Raw genomic sequence first — 19,161 nt, 5'->3', positions numbered from 1 at the left:
TCTGTGGGACCCTCCCTGCCCTGGATGCTCTGCTCAGACACACAGGGCAGCGCCCCCGGATGGACTTGGTTTCCTGTGGGGCACGCCAGCTGCACCTCAAAGGCCTTTTCCAGGTTGAATGGAGAGAATTCTACCAAGTACAATAAAGAAAACCATGTTTGTGTTTGTGGGCAAAGCTGGCCTCTGAAAGCCCCTTTCAGGAAGCGTCTACAGGGCACCAGGTACCATCCCTCCGAAGCCGCGCCGTCAGTGCTGGTCAGAGAAGCTGCCGGGCAGATGGTGCCATAACGTCTAGCCCTGTGGACGGGCCGCTCTGTGGCCCAGACGCCCCGTAGGAGACTGGATGCCGGGAGCTTCCCTGAAGTGCCTGGAAGGAGTCAGCGGGAGGTGGCGGGGGCGTGGGGCGCCCCGCGAACTCCGCCCGGGCTCCCCCTGTACAGGCAGCAGCCCCACAATCCCCGCCTAAACGCTGATTTATGAGCAGGAGGACGCGGACAGACAGCTCGCAATTGGATGTACTGCTCTCTCCTGGAGAATTTACTTCAGCTCAACAGGGAGTCATTTCTGAAGCCCCTCTGGTCATTAGTCTCACTTAGGCAGCGTTTGGAGCAGGTAGAGCACACCCTGGGTGGGGGGTTCTCTCCCTCCTCCCGCCCCGGCCCGAGGAGCGCTCCAGCCAGGCCTGCCTGCACGGGGCCTCGCCCACCACGCGCCCACGCTCCAGGCCTCTGTGCCCGGCATTCAGGCCAGCCTGCTCTCGCTGGCCTTTGCCACGCCCTTTCCCGAGCACGCGAGGGCCTTCCCTTGTGCGTTTGGCTTCACTTGTATCCATGACAACAGCCGCCCACCAGACTGTCCGCTGCGATGCCGTGGAACCCCGCTAATTTTCTGCTAAGGGTGCTGGAAGCGCTGTGTTTGGGCTCCAGGTTGCCATGCAGAATAAGGTGCTATATTTTAGTAAATTTTGATGAAGAACAGCTTCTAGACAAAGAAAATTGTCTGGTGGACAAGGTGGTGACGTTAACAGCACAGATAAGAACATGAGTGTGTAACAGCAGCCTTCTGGTCCAATGTGTGTGGGCCGGCTTGAGCCTCGCGGAGCGGAGGCCCCTCGGACGACCCCCAGGCCGGGCATGCCTCCCCGGCCTGCCGTGGGCGGCAGGGTTCCCAGGGGCCGGCGGGCTGGGAAGGCGATGAGGAGCCACGGCCTTGGTCCCCTCCTCCGTGAGGCAGGCGATGATGCTGCAGCCTCAGAGCGCCGTCCCAGGCTGAGTGAACTCACGCGCGTGGGGCGCTCAGGGCATCGCAGGAATGTCATGGACACGGCGTGTGTGAAGTTACCGGTCCTCACTGCCCGGCCCCTGCCGGGTGGTCTGGTCTTCACTGTACAGTTAGTCCCAAAAGTCTGACTCGGCAGAAAAGGACGGATGGATTTTAGCGCCTTGGGGTGTTCCTGCCTCTGCGGGTGAGGGAGGGCAGGGGTCAGGGAGGGAAGCGGGGAGGAGGCTCTCAAGTCTGGAGTGAGCACCGTCCTCTGCGCGGAGGAGAACGGAGAGCAGAGGGGGCCCGGGAGGCAGCCGGGCCGCGGGCCTGGCTGGAGTCCGTGGTTCACGTGGGCCCGGGGTGGGGACCCGGCGGCCGGGAGTGCAGCTCAGGTAAGCGGGGGCTGCCGGTGTGCGGCAGGGACCCCCTCCGTCCTCCACGGCCTGCTGCCCCAGCCCCCCAACCCCGGCAAGGGTCGCCCCCGCCCGCAGAGGCTGGCAGGCTGTGGGGCGGCTGACGGGCAGCGGCTTCTAGCGTTATTTTTTTTTCCAAAGTGCTGAAGTCCCGAGACACTCTCCTCTAAATTCTTGTTTACCTGCAAGTGCAAGTCTCTCGCTCGATTTATTGCTTCATCAGAGTGAGGAGGAGCCCAGAGCCTCCCGGCGCTTCTGTCCCCGGGCTCACGACCGGAGACAGAAGAACAGCGCTCTCAGCACTCTGCCGCGGCCGGGGAGCCCTCCATCAGCGCCTCCGTCCTCGGGGATGCGCCGCGGTGTCCTGTAATCACAGAACATCCCCGCACGGGGGCTGACTCCGGGCTGCCTGGGTCTTTTTTCTGAGCCCCAGATCGCGATGGGCCCCAGGGCTGAATGAACTGTGATCCTCAGGCCCCGACGGATGAACTTGAGCGTGGGAGTGGGGGGTGGGGGGGACCCGGTGTCGCTCGGAAAACAGGCTCAAGAGGGAGGCAGGTCGAAGCAACGCTCGTGCCTGGGCAGGGGAGAAACGTTACGGCAAAAAGCGCTTTATCAATCATTTTATAAGGGAAAAGTGGCAGCGTTTCCACAAATTAGTTGCAAGCCAGGAGCAAGCCTCTGATTTAGGGCGCCATGTGATGAAAATATCGGCTTATAAAAATGGAAATGTGGATGAAGCGCGCGCATCTTCTGACGAAAGAAGGCTGCACAGAGGACCGCAGGCCAGCCATCCTCTGTCAGCCCCCTCAGCCCCACCCCCCTCCCCCAGCCCCGCCCCACCCTCCTTCCGCAGGCGCGGCGCCCCCCACCCTCGTCCTCTCGCCCTCCCTCTCCCCCAGCCCCTCCCTCCGCCCTCAGCCCCACCCTTCTCCCCCAGCCCCTCCTCCCCCAGCCGCCCCCACCCCCACCCCCATCCTGCCCTAGACCCCAGCCCCATCCTCTTGCCGCCCCCGTGGGTGGGGTGCCCAGATGGAGGGCCCGGCCTGAGTCTCGTCCCCATGGGCTCTGGACTGGCGGCCCGGCTGGGCTCCCCACTGTTGTCAGAGCCCTGAGATGACCGGGGGGCGCCCACCTCCGCCCTGGCTCCCGGGACCCCAGGACTGACCCTGTGCCCCACCTGCTTTCCAGGCTATCAGGTCTCCTGGGAGGTGTACGGGCAGAGCGCCTCGCGGCTCACACTCACCCTCAACAGCTCGACGCTCGAGTACAAGATCCAGGGGCTGTCCTCCCTCACCACCTACACCATCGACGTGGCGGCCGTCACCGCCGCGGGCACCGGCGTGCCCACCTCATCCACCATCTCTTCCGGGGTGCCCCCAGGTCAGTACACTCAGGCCCTGCTGTCCCCGCGGCCGTGCTCCCCGGGCCTCACTCACGCTCCGAGTTGGTGGGCATCTTTGTGCAGAAGTCACTGGGGGCCTTTGAAAGAGGGGTGTCAGCCCTGGGCTCGGATGGTCGGGGGTCAGTGAATTACTGCAGTTAAGACCAAGAGGCACAGAACTATCCCCTCAGCAAATCAGGGGCAGTGTGGGTCTGCAAGACAGAGCAAGAAGGTGGGGAGGAAGCGGGCAGGGAGGGGTTGCAGTGAACGTCGGGGAGCGCGTGCACCCCAGCGGGGCCTTTCTGGAAGTCAGATCGTCTCCCTAAACGTTCACACTCATTCCAGCTTCGGAAATTGCACTCAGCTGTTTCTCTCCAAAGTTTACATTTAAAATGAAAGTGTTTTCCCCAGGAATTCACCAACACACAGGCGTTAGAAAACGTCGTGGGGCCATCGATTCAGTTCTAAACCGGAGACCTTGTGCTCCCCGGAAGCCATCTGGTCGCCTCCTTGGGTCTCTGAGAAAAGCAGGACGGCCCCGAAGACTGAAACCAGCCGTCATCCCCGCAGCCCTCTCCTCGGGAAGCCGGGAGCCCCCAGGGTCCCGAGACACAGCTGTCCGTCCCCTGACGCACAGTCGCCACCGACCTCTCTCTCAGGCAGGGCTTCTCACACTGTCCTGTGTGTCCATCTCCACGCCCCCCCCCCCGCCACCGTCTGTGCTGGGCCAGCTCCCACATGGCCACCCCCTGGGTGTGGGCAAGGTTGCAGAACTTACCCCGGGACGCGCTCCAGGTGGCACCCACGTTGCTGGCCTGGGGCCACACTTGAGCCGATCCGATGTTTTCTCTAAGGCATCTACCTAAGACACATGTCCTTTCTTAAGAAGGAAGTCTTTGGCTTCCAGCGAGATTCATGTATTCCACAGCAGCTCCCAAAGCACACATTCAAAGGTTAGGACCCTAGTAACTAGTGACAATGAGGCGGCAATGATGCCATGTGAGTTAATTCGTTAGAACCAGCTAATGGGCAGCGGCCGGGGTAACACAGAGCATCCCTGGGCGACCAACTTGTTTCCTGGATGGTTTGGACACCATCCAACCGGGGCCTGGAAGTGGCCAGCTGACCTCACCTCCAAGCGGCCTCAGTCCCAGTGTGACCGTGACCAGCACTACCCCGGATGCAGAGAAGGGCTGCAGAAGTCGGGCCCAGCCACGCCGAGTGGACCTGACAGCCTGGCTGGGGGAGGCCGGGGTCCCCAGGAGCCGGGGGTCTGTCCTGGGTCACACCGAGAAAAAGCCTGTGATGACCATCACTTTGGGCTATGATCCATTTGCGGTGCTTGAAGTTGACATCCATTCATGACTGGAGAACCAGCTACAGAACCCAGAGAGCTGACAGATATACAGAAAAGAGTCCCTTCTCCTTCGATTTAAAGAGTCTCCTCTCCAAGTTCATTAAACGTGACGTGGAAAGGACCCCTGAGAGCCCAGCGACGCGGCGTGTGCCAGCACTGAGCCATCACCAGAGTGGTCCTGTTGCCCCCGTGAGAGACCTGGTCTTAAACACCCCGAACACAGCGAGTCCGGACGTCATCCCTCGGACACGGCGCGTCTGGGAGCCTTTCCTGACACTGGTGTCCTCTTTCGTTCCTTCATTGCATCCCGCAGTCTTTCTCAAGCGGTTTTCAGTTGCCCAGTAATGTCAGAGCTCTCCCTGTGAACCCACAGCATCTCACTTTCTAGTGGGGCAGGCTCCCGGGGGCGGACCAGGGGGTCAGCCTGCAGAAGGGCCTCTGTTCAAGGAGGAGGCTTAGCCACAGCCAGCCTCAGACGCGGGGCCACACGCAGAGCCCACCTGCCCTCGTTCAGTTGCCAGAGCATAAGACCACAGGCAGACAGGGACCAGTTCTGCACTTTCACCTGAGTCCGGTTGTCTTGGAAACCAGAGCCAGGAAGCCTACGGCTTGGGACCCGCTCACCTCCCATTTCAAGCTGCCCGGAGATACTCGGGGTGCACACTCCCTCCCCATCCTCTTTCGAAGGCACCAGGTCATTGTCAGAAGGGAGACGGACACTCAGCCCTTTGTGTTCTTTGAGGATCCTTGGAAGGAATGCTGTGCTTCTCACTCTGGCAGTTGTAAAAATAAACCCTGTCTTGGTGTAAAGGCCTGATGAGAGTGGTTGTTGCTGACATGTTTGATACCTTTCCTGAGCTGTAGCAGGATTTAAATCTCCACCTTCCCTCTCTCCTCTATGTCCAGAACTTCCTGGTGCCCCATCCAATCTGGTCATTTCCAACATCAGCCCTCGCTCGGCCACGCTCCAGTTCCGACCGGGGTATGACGGGAAGACGGCCATCTCCAGGTGGATCGTGCAGGGACAGGTATGGTCGCCCTGAAGCTGAGAGCGGCAGTTCCCGTAGAGGAAGGCAGGGCCTGGAGGTGACAGGCAGTTCAGTGATGCCTCTGCCGGGCAGATGAGCCCCTGGCTAGAGCGGCCTTGGGTGGTTGGGGGGGGCAATGGTGTTTGGAGGAGGAGAGCCGGAGTCTGGAGTGGCTGGTTTGCCCGGGGCAGATGTGGGAACAAGAGGGAACACAGGATACTAGGCTGGACTCTTACTGGATAACGGAAGAAGGGATGGTGGGGGTGCACGTTCAAGTCACCGTTCAGTTCAGTTCAGTCGCTCAGTCGTGTGAGTCGTGTAACTCGTTGGGACCCCGTGGACTGCAGCACGCCAGGCTTCCCTGTTCATCACCAACTCCTGGAGCTTGTTCAAACTCATGTCCATTGAGTCGGTGATGCCATCCAACCATCTCATCCTCTGTCGTCCCCTTCTCCTCCCACCTTCAATCTCTCCCAGCATCAGGGTCTTTTCCAGTGAGTTAGTTCATTGCCTCAAGTGGCCAAAGTATTGGAGTTTCAGCTTCAGCATCAGTCCTTCCAATGAATATTCAGGACTGATTTCCTTTAGGATGGACTGGTTTGATCTCCTTGCAGTCCAAGAGACTTTTAAGAGTCTTCTCTGACACCACAGTTCAAAAGCATCAATTCTTCGGCGGTCAGCTTTCTTTGTAGTCCAACTCTCACATCTATACATGACTAATGGAAAAACCATGACTAATGGACAGGGAAGCCTGGCGTGCTGCAGTCCGTGGGGTCGCAAAGAGTCGGACACGACTGAGCAACTGAACTGAACTGAATGGAAAAATCATAGCTTTGACTAGATGGACCTTTGTTGGCAAAGTAATGTCTCTGCTTTTTAATATGCTGTCTAGGTTGGTCATAACCTTCCTTCCAAGGAGCAAGCATCTTTTAATTTCATGGCTGCAGTCACCATCTGCAGTGATTTTGGAGCCAAGAAAATAAAGTCTGTCACTGTTTCCATTGACTCCTCATCTATTTGCCATGAAGTGATGGGATGATCTTCATTTTTTGAATGTTGAGTTTTAAGCCAACTTTTTCACTCCCCTCTTTCACTTTCATCAAGAGGCTCTTTAGTTCCTCTTTGCTTTCTGCCATAAGGGTGGTGTCATCTGCATATCTGAGGTTATTGATATTTGTTCCAGCAATCTTGATTCCAGCTTGTGCTTCATCCAGTCCAGCATTTCATATGATGTCCTCTGCATATAAGTTAAATAAGCAGAGTGACAATATACAGCCTTGATGTACTCCTTTCCCGATCTGGAACCAGTCTGTTGTTCCATGTCCTGTTCTAACTGTGGCTTCTTGACCTGCATACAGATTTCTCAGGAGGCAGGTCAGGTGGACTGGTATTCCCATCTCTTGAAGAATTTTCCACATTTTGTTGTGATCCACACAGTCAAAGGCTTTGGCACAGTCCATAAAGCAGTAGATATTTTTCTGGAACTCTCTTGCTTTTTCTGTGATCCAGTGGATGTTGGCAATTTGATTTCTGGTTCCTCTGCCTTTTCTAAATCCAGCTTGAACATCTTGGAATTCTCAGTTCGTATACTGTTGAAGCCTCGCTTTGAGAATTTTGAGCATTACTTTGCTAGCATGTGAGATGCGTGCAATTGTGCAGTAATTTGAACATTCTTTGGCATTGCCTTTCTTTGGGATTGGAATGAAAACTGACCTTTTCCAGTCCAAGAGGCAGTGATCAAGACTGTCCTGAAGAAAAAGAAAGGCAAAATGGTTATCTGAGGAGGTCTTACAAATAGCTGGGAAAAGAAGAGAAGCAACCAACCGCAAAGGAAAAAATGAAAGATATACCCATCTGAATGCAGAGTTCCAAGGAATAGCAAGGAGAGATAAGAAAGCCTTCCTCAGTGATCAATGCAAAGAAATAGAGGAAAACAACAGAATGGGAAAGACTAGAGATCTCTTCAAGAAAATCAGAGATACCAAGGGAACATTTCATGCAAAGATGGGCACAGTAAAGGACAGAAATGCTATGGAGCTAACAGAAGCAGAAGATATTAAGAAGAGGTGGCAAGAATACACAGCTGAACTATAGTAGAACTATACAAAAAGATCTTCACGACCCAGATAACCACAATGGTGTGATCACTCACCTAGAGCCTGACATCCTGGAGTGTGAAGTCAAGTGGGCCTTAGGAAGCATCACTACGAACAAAGCTAGTGGAGGGGATGGAATCCCAGTCGAGCTATTTCAAATCCTAAAAGATGATGCTGTGAAAGTGGTGCATTCAGCGTGCCAGCAAGTTTGTAAAACTCAGCAGTGGTTTGGTATAGGTTCCCCCAATTTGATGGTATCGTTGGTGGAGATTTTTCTTTTAATTCTTTATCACAGTGAGCTACAGAACAGACTAAGACGATCGTTTGGTACAGTCGGAATGGACGAACCTGCATTTACTCAACAATGTTTATAGCATGTATTTATCTCCAGGCCCCAGTCTAGCATGAGGTACTCAGCGGTGAGCAGAAACGGACGCCGTTTGTGCGGTCAGGGAGGGAGATTCTGTCTCAGGAGAAGGGCCTTCAGGTTGCTGGGAAAGGAACAGGAACTTCCCCTGTGAGGACGGCGTGGAGGACAGACGGCTGGAGTGCGGGGCGTAGGGAGGAGCTGGGGGCCGGTCACGGGGAGCCTGAGCGTCCTTCCTAGGAGGACTTTGCACTTGACTCAGAGCGTGATGGCAAGAGAGCAGGACCCACAGGGCTCATGCATCAGGGGGAGGGTCCCACCAGCCTCCGTGGATCCCACCCGCCCTGATGCACCTTGTTCCACCCAGAGCAGAGCGAACCGATGCCAAGCCGCACGCCGAGACCCTTAGTGTCCTCAGCAAAACCCTGGTGGTTTTCATGACTATGCTTGTGCTCTGTTGCAAGACAATTCGATCCTGGAAATTTGGCCATAAATCAGGGCACGGATTCATCTATGTCTTCAAAACTTTCATTAAGCAACCATTTCTGGAAGCCTCTGCAGGATCCTGACAGTGGGCCAGCTAGTTGGAACCAATCGATCAGTACGGCTGGAACAATTAATTACTTAGGAAAGGATCACTGAAAAAATACATCCCCGGGAAGCGAAAACCAAAACAATGAAAGCGAGCTTGAAAACGCATCAGAGAAAATAAAGGAGGAAAACCGTGGTCCTTCCTGGAAAGCAGAGGCTCAGAGTCGGCCAGACAGAGACGGGCACGCGCTCCAAGGAGCACAGAAGCCAGGAGTCCGTCCTGACTGTTCCTGGACAGCGGTACCGCCGGGCACAAAGGGCAGACGCTCCTCAGGGTGGGCGTCAGGCCAGGCGGGACGGCGGGAGTGCAGATGCCACCTCTGCTGGCTCTGCGCAAGACCTGCGGGCTGCACCCCCAGAGCCAGGCCCGGGAGCGGCCAGCTCCTGTTGCCGGGGCCCGCTCGCCAGGATGGTCACAGCTCGGGGTCAGAGAGGGGTCCTTCCTCTGTCGGTGGAGAGGAGGTGATGGGTGAGCACGTGGCCCCTCTCTGTACGTAAAGTGCACGCGCGTTATGCTTCTCTGCCACAACGGACCTCTTAATACCTGTGTTTTTAATATAAAACATTTTCAGCGTGCCCGGAAGGAACACGCTCCCACACACCCTTCACCCACACTCACCTGTTGTCTATGTTCATCTGGTCCCTCTTTCTGTTATTGCTGGAGTGTTTGATTTTCTTGTTTTGTTTTGTTTTTTTTTTTTAATTTAAAAAAATTTTAGTAAAGTATCTCTGATTTACAATATGTATTACTTTCAGCTGTACAATATTTTTGCAGATTATACTCCATTTAAAGTTATTATAGGATATTGTCTGTATTCACCGTGCTGTGTCTTGTGGTTCAGTCTCTCCGTTGTGTCCGACTCTTTGCAACCCCATGGACTGCAGCACGCCAGGCCTCCCTGTCCTTCACCAACTCCCCGAGTTTCCTCAGACTCATGTCCATTAAGTCAGTGATGCCATCCAACCACCTCATCCTCTGTCGCCCCCTTCTCCTCCTGCCTTCAATCTTTCCCAGCATCAGGGTCTTTTCCAGTGAGTTGGCTCTTCACATTAGGTGGCCAAAGTAATTTTTACAGATTATCCTCCATTTAAGGTTATTACAAGATATTGGCTATATTCACTGTGCTGTACATTAAATCCTTTATCTTATTTATTTCATGCCTGCTAGTCTGCTCCTCTCCTTTTAAATTGATGTATAGTAGCTGTACGATATCACATAAGTCACAGGTGTGCAATACAGTGATTTGTGATTTTTAAAGGCGCTACTCCACTCACAGTTATTACAAAGTATCAGCTCCGTTGCCTGTGGTGTGAGCCGCTTGTGCGCCTGTCCAGAAGCTCTGGGAGACCGCCATCTCCCACTCTCCTCGCTTGTCCAGGCTGTTGGCAGAGCTCACTTGCTGAGGCCCTGGGACTGAGCCGGCCATCGTTATCTCCGGCCCGAGGGTCCCCACGTCCCTTCCTCCACCTGCAGAGCCAGCAGTGGGGCGGGGGCAGGTCTTTCTCAGGCTGCCACTGCCTCTTTCATCTCTCTCCCTGACCCACTCTCCCGCCTCTCTCTTGCATTTTTAGGGTCGATTACACCCACCCAGATAATCCAGGATAATCTCCCTATTTCAAGGCTCTTAACCTTAATCACATCTTCAGTCCCTTCTGTGTGGGGGTGACATGCCTGCAGGCCCCAGAGTCCAGGGTGTGGACCTCCGGGTGAGGGGAGACACCTGCCGGGGGCCTTATTCTGCCTAGAGGCTGCTCTCAGCCTCCTGCACTCCTTTTGTGTTTATGCGGCTGAACCTCTGGGCTCCGTCCCTAGGAATGGGATTTCGGGACCAACAGTGAGTGTAAACTTTCTGGACATTACCAAAGCTTTCCGCTGCAGGTTGTAATGTTGCATTTCTGTCAACTATATATAGAAATTTTTGCCATGCCAAACAAAACTGAAGTTTAATTTATCAATCTTTTCTTGCAGGCGTTTGGACTTTGAGGTCTTAGATAGAACGGCTTTCCTCATTCTCAGGTCATAAAGGAGTTCACCCAGTTTTTACTACCACGTCTGTGATTTCATGTTTGCATTTAGGTCTCCATCCATTTGGAATTTGTTCTTTTATATGAATGAAATGAATCCACTTTTTATGATTTTGCAAGTAGCTGTGTAATTGTCCCAAAGCCGTCTATTAAGAAGTCCATGTTTTTCCTCCTCCTCATTTATAGCATTAAATTCCCATGTGCACGTGGGTCTGTTTCTAAAATCTTTATTCTGTTCTATTAGTCTGGCTGTTCATGCAGTAACTCCACATTATTTAATTAGAGAGGCTTTAAAATGTGTCTTAGTGTGTGGTAAGGTCTTCACCACCCCCACCATCACACATATACACGCATGCACACACGCCCTCACACGCGTACATGCCCTCACATGCACTGCCTGACTTATTTAGCATTTTTCTCACCTTCCTCATGTCTCATGATGTCGAGTCTTTCTATCCACGTACACAGTACATCTTTTCACGATATGTCTATTTTCATCAGCTGTTTTCTTCTTGGGAAAAGTACTGGGCTGTCTCTTCCTACCTTCACTCTGCTCCCCAAAAGGCAGGGCAGCTGGGGGGAATCACTGTGCCCCGAAAGCCATGAGAGGAAGAATGTGAACTTTGTACACCACCCTGGCGCCCCCTTTTCTTGCCCCCTTTCCCAGCTCTGGGGTCCTGGGCATATTTAACTTCTGTGCCAGCCTCAGTGTCCTCACCTATAAAACAGGGTCAGTAGTTCTGTCACACGACCATCATGAGGATTAATGAACGTATGTACATTTTAAATGACATTTTCTGACTCTGGCCTGTAGGATCACAGTTGATTTTGGAATCAATCTTTTTTTTCATTTAATGAACTCTCATGTGTTCTTGGGTTTCCCTGGTAGCCCAGCTGGTAAAGAAACGGCCTACAATGCATGAGGCCCCGGTTCGATTCCTGGGTTGGAAAGATCCCCTGGAAAAGGAATAGGCTACCCACTCCAATATTCTTGGGCTTCCCTGATGGCTCAGATGGTAAAGAATCTGCCTGCAACGCAGGAGACATGGGCTTGATCCCTGAGTTGGGACGATCCCCTGGAGGAGGACATGGCAACCCACTCCAATATTCTTGCCTGGAGAACTCCGTGGACAGAGGAGCCTGGCAGGCTACAGCCCATGGGGGTCGCAAAGAGTCAGACATGACAGAGACAAAGCCAATGTGTTCTAAGCACCTTTACACATTCACTCATTTAGTCCTCATACTGACTATGAGAAGGTCACTGTGACCCCTTCCTGCAGACAAGACCGGAGGGACTGAGTCACACAGCTCAGCCCAGGAGCGGAGGCGGCCGAGCGGCCTGGCCCCCGGCCCACACCTGAGGCTACGGGTGTGTCGCAGCCCCGCCCAGCGCTAGGGCGTCATGGCCAAAAGCTCCGGGAATCTCTCGTTAGTTTGTTAATCCTACTGCCGTTTTTGTAAAGAAGTCACGTCACCTGCTCCCACTGACAGTTTTATTTCTTCCTTTGAAACCTTCACATCGTCTCTTTCTGTTTTTTGCTTCTTTTTATTTATTGTTCTCAATGGACAGTCTAGATCCCCCTGTATCATATTGAATCGGAGCAGTGACAGAACAACCTTTGTTTTATTTCTAACTTTAAAGAAATTCTGTTAAGGTTTTATTATCAAGTCTGACATTTACAACATTTATGGTTGGTTTTGTGGGGAACTTTTGGTATTTTGTTTTTATAGCTAGCTTGTATTGGGTTAAGATAGTTCTTTTCTAAACCTGCTTTGCTAGGAGTTGCTTTGGGGAATTTTAGGATTAAAAAAATCACAAAGAAGTGTAATTTTGTCAAACTATGTCTTGCATGTATCAAGTGGTCCATGTTTTTTTCATCTTTTGTCTGCTGGTAAGATGATTTAGGTTGATGTTCTAATGTTCGCTAGTCCCAGTGTTTCTGAGATAAACACAATTTGATGTTTATAGTGTGTGATTCAATTTGGGTTTAAAATTTTCGTATCCATGTCCATGAGGGAACTTGGCCTTTTCTGGCAGTTGGTTTGGCTCTGAAAATCGAGTTTACTTTCTCACCAGTTTTCATAAATAATGTTGTGATTGCTCTGAAGGGGGAGGTGAGAGGCAGGGGTGCTGACACCCCGACCTCGCCAGCACAGACAGGAACCTGGAAATCACCTTCCCAAGGTTCCTGGGGTTCTCCATCCCAGCTGTGCGTTAGCGGGTGGGCAGATTTTAGCACCCAGACCCTCCCCACCCCCGCCTCGTCAAATCGGCATCTCCAGGTCTGAGGTCCAGGCACCTTGCTATTTGTACATAAAGAAGATGACATGGGTCCCCCGGGTGACACAGCAGGTTAAAAGCTACCATGTCTGCTGCTTTTGGGGGCCTGTCTTGGGGGCCCCGGCGCAGGGCCAGGAGGGGCTGGTCAGTGGTCCAGCCTCTTCTCGGGTCTCTGCCTGGAGGTTCCGAGGCTCCGGTTCCCTGGGGAGGACGATCTGGGCGGGCTCCCTGCCCCTCCCTTCCCTGGGCTGCACCCGTGTCTCAGAGAGGCCCTGGCGGGCAGGTCCACAGGTCGGAGCGCTCGCCGCCAGCTCACCGTCAGCCTGTAGCCGCTTCTTAAAAGTTTGGGGTCGCCCTGAAGTTCATGTTTACCTTTCACCTTGAAAGTATTTCAGAACTACATGAAAGTTGCTAGGACACTGCAAACAAACAACCCTCCACCCACACAAACACTCCACCCGAGTTTTGTCAATTGTCCCTAAATGTCCTCGGTAGCAAAAGCTCCAGCCCAGGACCGCACGTCACACCTGGCCGTCCCCTCTGTCCATCCCGCCACCTGTTCTGGTTCCTCTGTCGTTCCTCGACTTTCATGACCTTGACTATGTCAAAGGTCACAGGCCATTCATTTCCTAGAACATTCCTCAATTTGGATTCATGTATTTCTTCATGATTAGACCCAGATTATGCACCTCTGGTCAGAATGTCACCAAAGTGTCTACGGCCATGCCACCCTGAACGCGCCCGATCTCGTCTGATCTAGGAAGCTAAGCAGGGTCGGGCCTGGTTAGTACTTGGATGGGAGAATGTCACCAAGTGATGCTGCATTCTCTGCACTGCATGCTGTCGTGTTTGCTGTGGTGTGGGAAGGCCCCATCTTTGGTGGAGCTGGTTTTGCTCACTCGATTATGGTGAAGTGCACCAGGTCCCTCCCCTTCACAATGAGTGAGTATTCTGTGGGAGATGCTTCCAGATTGTGTGAAAATCTCATTCTCCTTTCCACTCACCTCCTAGAGAATCATTCCCTGATTAGGTCTTGCCAGAATTAATTAGTGTAACGAAGCGCCCAATTGTGACCTTTCTAATTCAATCATCTCTTCTACATTTATTGATTGGACTTTTATTGTTTTGCTTTTTTCTTTTTAAAGCTTTGTCATCTCACTTGTTCATTTACCTCAGTGTGGACTCATGGGTTCCTATTTTACATGACAGATTATAGTCAGTTTCGATTATTATTTATGTCAGTGCGGGAGGCCCTCCCTGCAGCTGGCTTCTGTGTTCCTCCCACAACTTCCAGTTATTCCAAGACCCTCCTTAATTTCTGGCACGAGATGTTCTAGCTCATCTCACTGCTTCCTCTTCTTTCTCAGCCATTTCTCTGAGGAACTTTGGATCCTGTCTGTGCAGGGTGGTATTTAGAAACCAAGAGCTGCACCCTGGAGGTGCTCACGGCTCCTGGGGTGACCCTGCTCCCAGACCTGCTCCCAGACCTGCTCCCAGGGCTGTGCATCTGTCTACATAGGCTGAGAAGCACTGGCTCACAGCAGCCCCTCCAAATGCAATTCACTGTGTGAGTGTGTGTGAGTGTGTGCATGTGTCTGTGTGCATGTGCGTGTGTGTGTGCATGTGTGTGAGTGTGTGCGTGTGTGTGTGCATGTGTGTCTGTGAGTGTGTGTGTGTGCACGTGAGTGTGTGCGTGTGTGTGTGCACGTGTGTGCACGTGTGTGTGTGAGAGTGCGCGTGTCTGTGTGTGAGTGCAAGTGAGTGTGTGCGTGCACGTGTGTGTGTGCATGAGTGTGTGCGTGTGTGTGTGCATGTAAGTGTGCGTGTGTGCGCATGTGAGTGTGTGTGCACGCGTGTGTGAGTGTGAACGTGTGTGTGTGCGTATCTGTGTGCATGTGTGTGTGAGCGTGTGTGTGTGCACACCTGTGTGTGTATGTGCGTGTGTGTATGTGTGTGTGCATGTGTGTGCATGTGGGTGTGTGTGTGTATGTGTGTGTGACTGTGCAGGTGTGCGTGTGTGTGTGTACGTGTGTGTGTGCATGCATGTGTGTGTGTGTGCATTTGTGTGAATGTGTGTGATTGTGTTTGTGTGTGTGTGTGTGAGTTGTACATGTGTGTGATTGTGTTTGTGTGTGTGTGTGAGTTGTACATGTGTGTGCATGTGTGTGTGTGAGACTGTGTGTGTGCATGTGTGTGCATGTGAGTGTATAAGTGTGTGCATGCTTGTGTGTGTGTGCGCACGTGTGTGTCTGTGAGTGTGTGTGCGTGTGAGAGTGTGTGTGAGTGTGTGTGTGTGTGTGTGCACATGTGTGTGTGTGAGTGTGTGCATATGTGTGAGTGTGTGTGTGTGAGTGTGTGTGAGTGTTTGTTGCTCAGTCGTGTTCAACTCTGTGTGACCCCATGGACTGTAGCCCGCCAGGCTCCTCTGTCCATGGGATTCTCCAGGCAAGAAGACTGGAGTGGGCAGCCGTTCCCTTCTCCAGGGGCGCTTCCCGACCCAGGGATGAAGCCCAGGTCTCCCACATTGCAGGCAGACTCTGTACCCACCAGGGATGCGTCGAGTTCATTCAGCACCATCCCTGTGCTCAGGCCTCCACGTCCACACTGACACCAGCCTGACTTTTCTCCCAGTGCGCTCATTCTATTTACTTACTTGCCGAATCCCCCGTGTGTGGCCGATCCTCTGAGATGACCACCTTCTCTGCACAGGTCCTGACTGGGCTCCTTTGCACGGTGCTTCTGCAAGGAAGAGGGAAGGCTGCCCTAAAAATTTTAGCTTGCAAACTTAAGTTATCAAAATCTGAAGTTAGCCATTCTCTCTCTCTTCCTCCCAGTGATACAAGATTCCAGAATTCTTTAATTCCAACTGAGTCATACTTGTGCCCAGCATTTCAGTCCCACCTTTTTTTTTCTGTATCCCCAAAGGCTGTGATGTCTATTAGCATCTTTTCTTACAGTTGGTGCTTGCTTAGCTTTCACGGCCAGTTTGGCTGCAGCTTCACGTCCTGCTCTGCTGGCCTCCAGGCACGTACCTTTCTCCCCCACACGCTCAGCTGTGCATCGCTCATGCGTCTCTTACACTCTGTCCAGCTCTGCTCTGGCCCTCGGATGGGAGTTTCTCTGGTCTGCTGAATCTTCAGAACTGGAAGTCCCTTCAAAATAGTTTGTCTAAAATATTTTAATATTAACTCAGCAAGTCTAAAAATTCTGGGAGCGGTGCAGACGGTTGGAACTTCAAAACCAGAAAGAAAATGTTTTCCCCTGAAACTCGTTATCCGAACCATTTGTGTTTCAATGTTCCTAGAGAGTAAATGTTCATCTATAAAAAGAAACTTGGATCCAAACCACAGGGGTAAGGATTACAGTCTTTTCCTGGCCAAGAGGAGACTAGAGGATAAGTGTTGACATTTCATCACTCGGCGCCTGGGGGGCCCTGAGCCACCCCCCCGTCCCAGAGCTGACACACACTCGCCCTCTGCAATGACCCCTCCTGCCTCGTGAACGAGACGCCACTCTCCTCCGTCCTCCGCGCTGAGTCCATCAGCAGACCGCCATGTGGGTTATGTTGTGCTCATCCGTTCTCTTGATTGAATTAGTCGGAACTGGTTTTCATTTGTATACTAAGTTATCCCAAGAAAATCCCACGACGATGTGGCGAAAACTAGCATGGATGTCCACTTTGGCGCAAATGAATCCTGCTTTTATTTGTGAGCTGCTCCTAAGTAGCCTCGAAGGCTTGTTACAGCAGGGTGTCCATTCAAAACTCAATGAAGGGGGCTTCCGGTGGCTCAGTGGTAAGGAATCCACCTGCCAATGCAGGAGACGCGGGTTTGAGCCCTGATCTGGGAAGATCCCACATGCTGCGAAGCAGCCAAGCCTGTGGGCCACAACTACTGAGCCCGCGCTCTGGAGTCCGCGCCCTACAACGAGAGAAGCCTCCACGGCGCGAAGTTCATGCACCACATCTGGAGAATAGCCCCACTCGCCACAACTAGAGAAAGCCTGCGTGCAGCAGCGAAGACCCAGCACAGTGGGGGAAAAAATAATAATAGTAATGAATGAATAAGCATCTCTTTAAAGGTCTTGGAAGGCCCTTTGTTGCTAGGCCAGTGTTCAGTTATCTCAGACTGAAGGCAGAACAAACTCCGACCCACCCGGCTCATCTGCTCACACACACACGGCCGCATCTGGGGACTGAGCAGGCCTGCGGCCTCTGAGGCCCTTCGCGACACCCCATCACTCCTCTACTCGTATCAGTACCGCCTTCGTGGCCATCATCACCTTCCACGCTCCATCCTCCAACTCACCCCCGGGAGGGGCCACGGACAAGGCCCCGGAGGACATGTGGTGATGCGAAGGCCGTCAGCACGGGCTTCGGGACCAGGCGGCTGGGCCTGGAGCCCCCGCTCTGCCCTCCCGGCTGGGCGGCTGCAGGTGAGTCGTCTGCCCATGTGCTTTCGCCGCAGAGCAGGATTGACAGCAGCGGTCTCGCGGCTGCTGGAGCGTCAGGACTTGTGGGCGTGCTTGCATGTCCTGGACGTGCCTGGCTCCGTGTTCCGCGGACACAAGAGACTTTACGAGCGGAATCTCCTCTGAGAAGCCCGTCAGCCCCTCAGGGCAGGGGGAGGCCGTGTCCATGTCACGTTGCCCCCCCAGGAAGCCTCGGCACACCCCCGCTATCCCTCTGAGAATGTCCGGGCACATTCCCTGGCCCAGGCAGGCTCCACCTTTCCTAAACTCAGCACCCTGGGGCCCTGGAGACCACGAGTGGTGTATGTGAAGCCTTCTGAAACATTCCACACCTCATTCCCTTCACATGGATGCGGGTCAAGCCCAGGCAGCCGCTCTCTGCGCTCACCCGGCCGCTCATCCGAGAAGCGGTCACCACCTCCTGCCCCATGCCTGGCCACGGGCTGGGATCCCCGGAGCAATGAGGCTCAGGGGCACACGGGCCAGTGAGCTGTCGGCCACTTAGCGATTCATCACGTGGAAAGCAGGGGGATGATTTATAGAGGTTTGCTCGGGGTGCTGGCAGAGGCTGAGGAAGGAGGCCTGAAGGCCACAGCTCAGGTGGCTGCAGAGGTCCACAGAGGGGGTGGCATCCTGGCCCAGCCCCAGGGACCACGGCCGCTGGCCAGGGAGGGCAGAGGGCAGCCGGGTGGCCTCTGGGAGCAAGGACCCGGCTCTGCCAAAACGCTTCGTGATGGGACCACCTCTGCTCTTCTTCCTCTGACCCATGTCTTTGCAGAAGTGTCTTTTGAATTCTGACTGCTTTTTAAGTGTGCCAAGAAGGTTGTGTCCTGGGGTTGTCGCCGGTGAACTGTGGAATCAAAGACCCTCATCCTTGGAGGAGCCCCCTTGAAAGGCCCTGAAATAAGCTGATGCCCAGATGTGGGTTAATAAAATAGTAAATAGCGGCTTTCCCAGGTATCTCTGGCTCTGTAATGCTTCGCTTAATTAGTAACCTTTGACTGGAGAGTGAGCACAGCCTCCCTTCCCACGTTTTCACGGCTCACCACGAGAGGAGAGACTGCAGACGCCATGGTCTTCCCTGCTCCCGCGCCCGCTGCCCACCCGCCCGGAGCCCCTGCACCCCCGCCCATCACCGCCGTGGGCTGAGCCCTGATAGCCTGAGGCACCCCGGCTGCTCCCGAGCCTGCTCTGAGCGTGGTTTTCTGCCATGAAGATGCTGGTGGTAGCGCCTGGGTGCAGATAAAAACTGCTTCCATCCGAAAGAGAAAAGGAAAAAAAAAAAGCCCACTTAGTGTGTATTTGTGCATAATAGTGGCCATTTTCTCAACGGGAACGGTTTCAGGGAGTGTTATGTGCTCGTAAAACCCAGCACGGCCTCTGAGTGCTGGTCCCGGTAACTAAAGAGCAGGGCGGTGGAGGGCCGGTGCCCGGGGGCCCCGGGCAGGGCGCCCGCAGAGGCCCGAGGCAGGCGGCAGGGTGTAGGGCTGGTAGGTGGAGGCGCACCTTCCTTCCGCAGAGAAGCTGGTGGGGGACGGGGGCTCTATCTCCCTCCCCACCCCCCTGAGGACGGGATCCAGGCTGGAGAGTGGAAGCCCAGCCTTTGTTTCCTCTCCTGCTGGCCTACACACTCCCCCAGAGAAAGCCGGATAAGTCCTGTGGCCTCAGGGGCTTGGCTCCCTCAGGGTAACGCTGGGAGAAGGATCCCGCGTTGAGAGCCTCCATGCTGGCTCCATGCTGGCTGAGCACTTAATAGACACAAGCAGATGAGAAAACCGTGCAAGTCAAGGCGAGTGTTTGGACTCAAAGAGAGCGGCTTGAGGCGGCGTGGCTCCGAGGAAGGACTGTCCTGGCCCTGGGAGTGCTCCTGGGATGGGCCTGTGCAG

At 53.8% G+C, this 19,161-nt stretch overlaps 1 protein-coding gene across 7 annotated transcripts in view; it reads left to right on the top strand.

Moving 5' to 3' along the window:
* Nucleotides 1-19,161, top strand: part of SDK1 (sidekick cell adhesion molecule 1) — a 740,828-nt gene that overhangs the window by 628,085 nt on the left and 93,582 nt on the right. For all 7 annotated transcript variants that reach the window (XM_043915387.1, XM_043915391.1, XM_043915392.1 and 4 more), the window contains 2 exons: nucleotides 2,868-3,059; nucleotides 5,324-5,445. In XM_043915387.1, the coding sequence (XP_043771322.1) occupies nucleotides 2,868-3,059; nucleotides 5,324-5,445 (314 nt within the window). The remainder of the gene's footprint in view (nucleotides 1-2,867; nucleotides 3,060-5,323; nucleotides 5,446-19,161) is intronic.

The sequence above is a fragment of the Cervus elaphus genome, chromosome 10, assembly GCF_910594005.1.
Source record: "Cervus elaphus chromosome 10, mCerEla1.1, whole genome shotgun sequence".
NCBI lineage: Eukaryota > Metazoa > Chordata > Mammalia > Artiodactyla > Cervidae > Cervus > Cervus elaphus.
The sequence above is the reverse complement of the archived record's forward strand: the minus strand, read 5'-3'. Positions and strand labels throughout refer to the sequence as shown.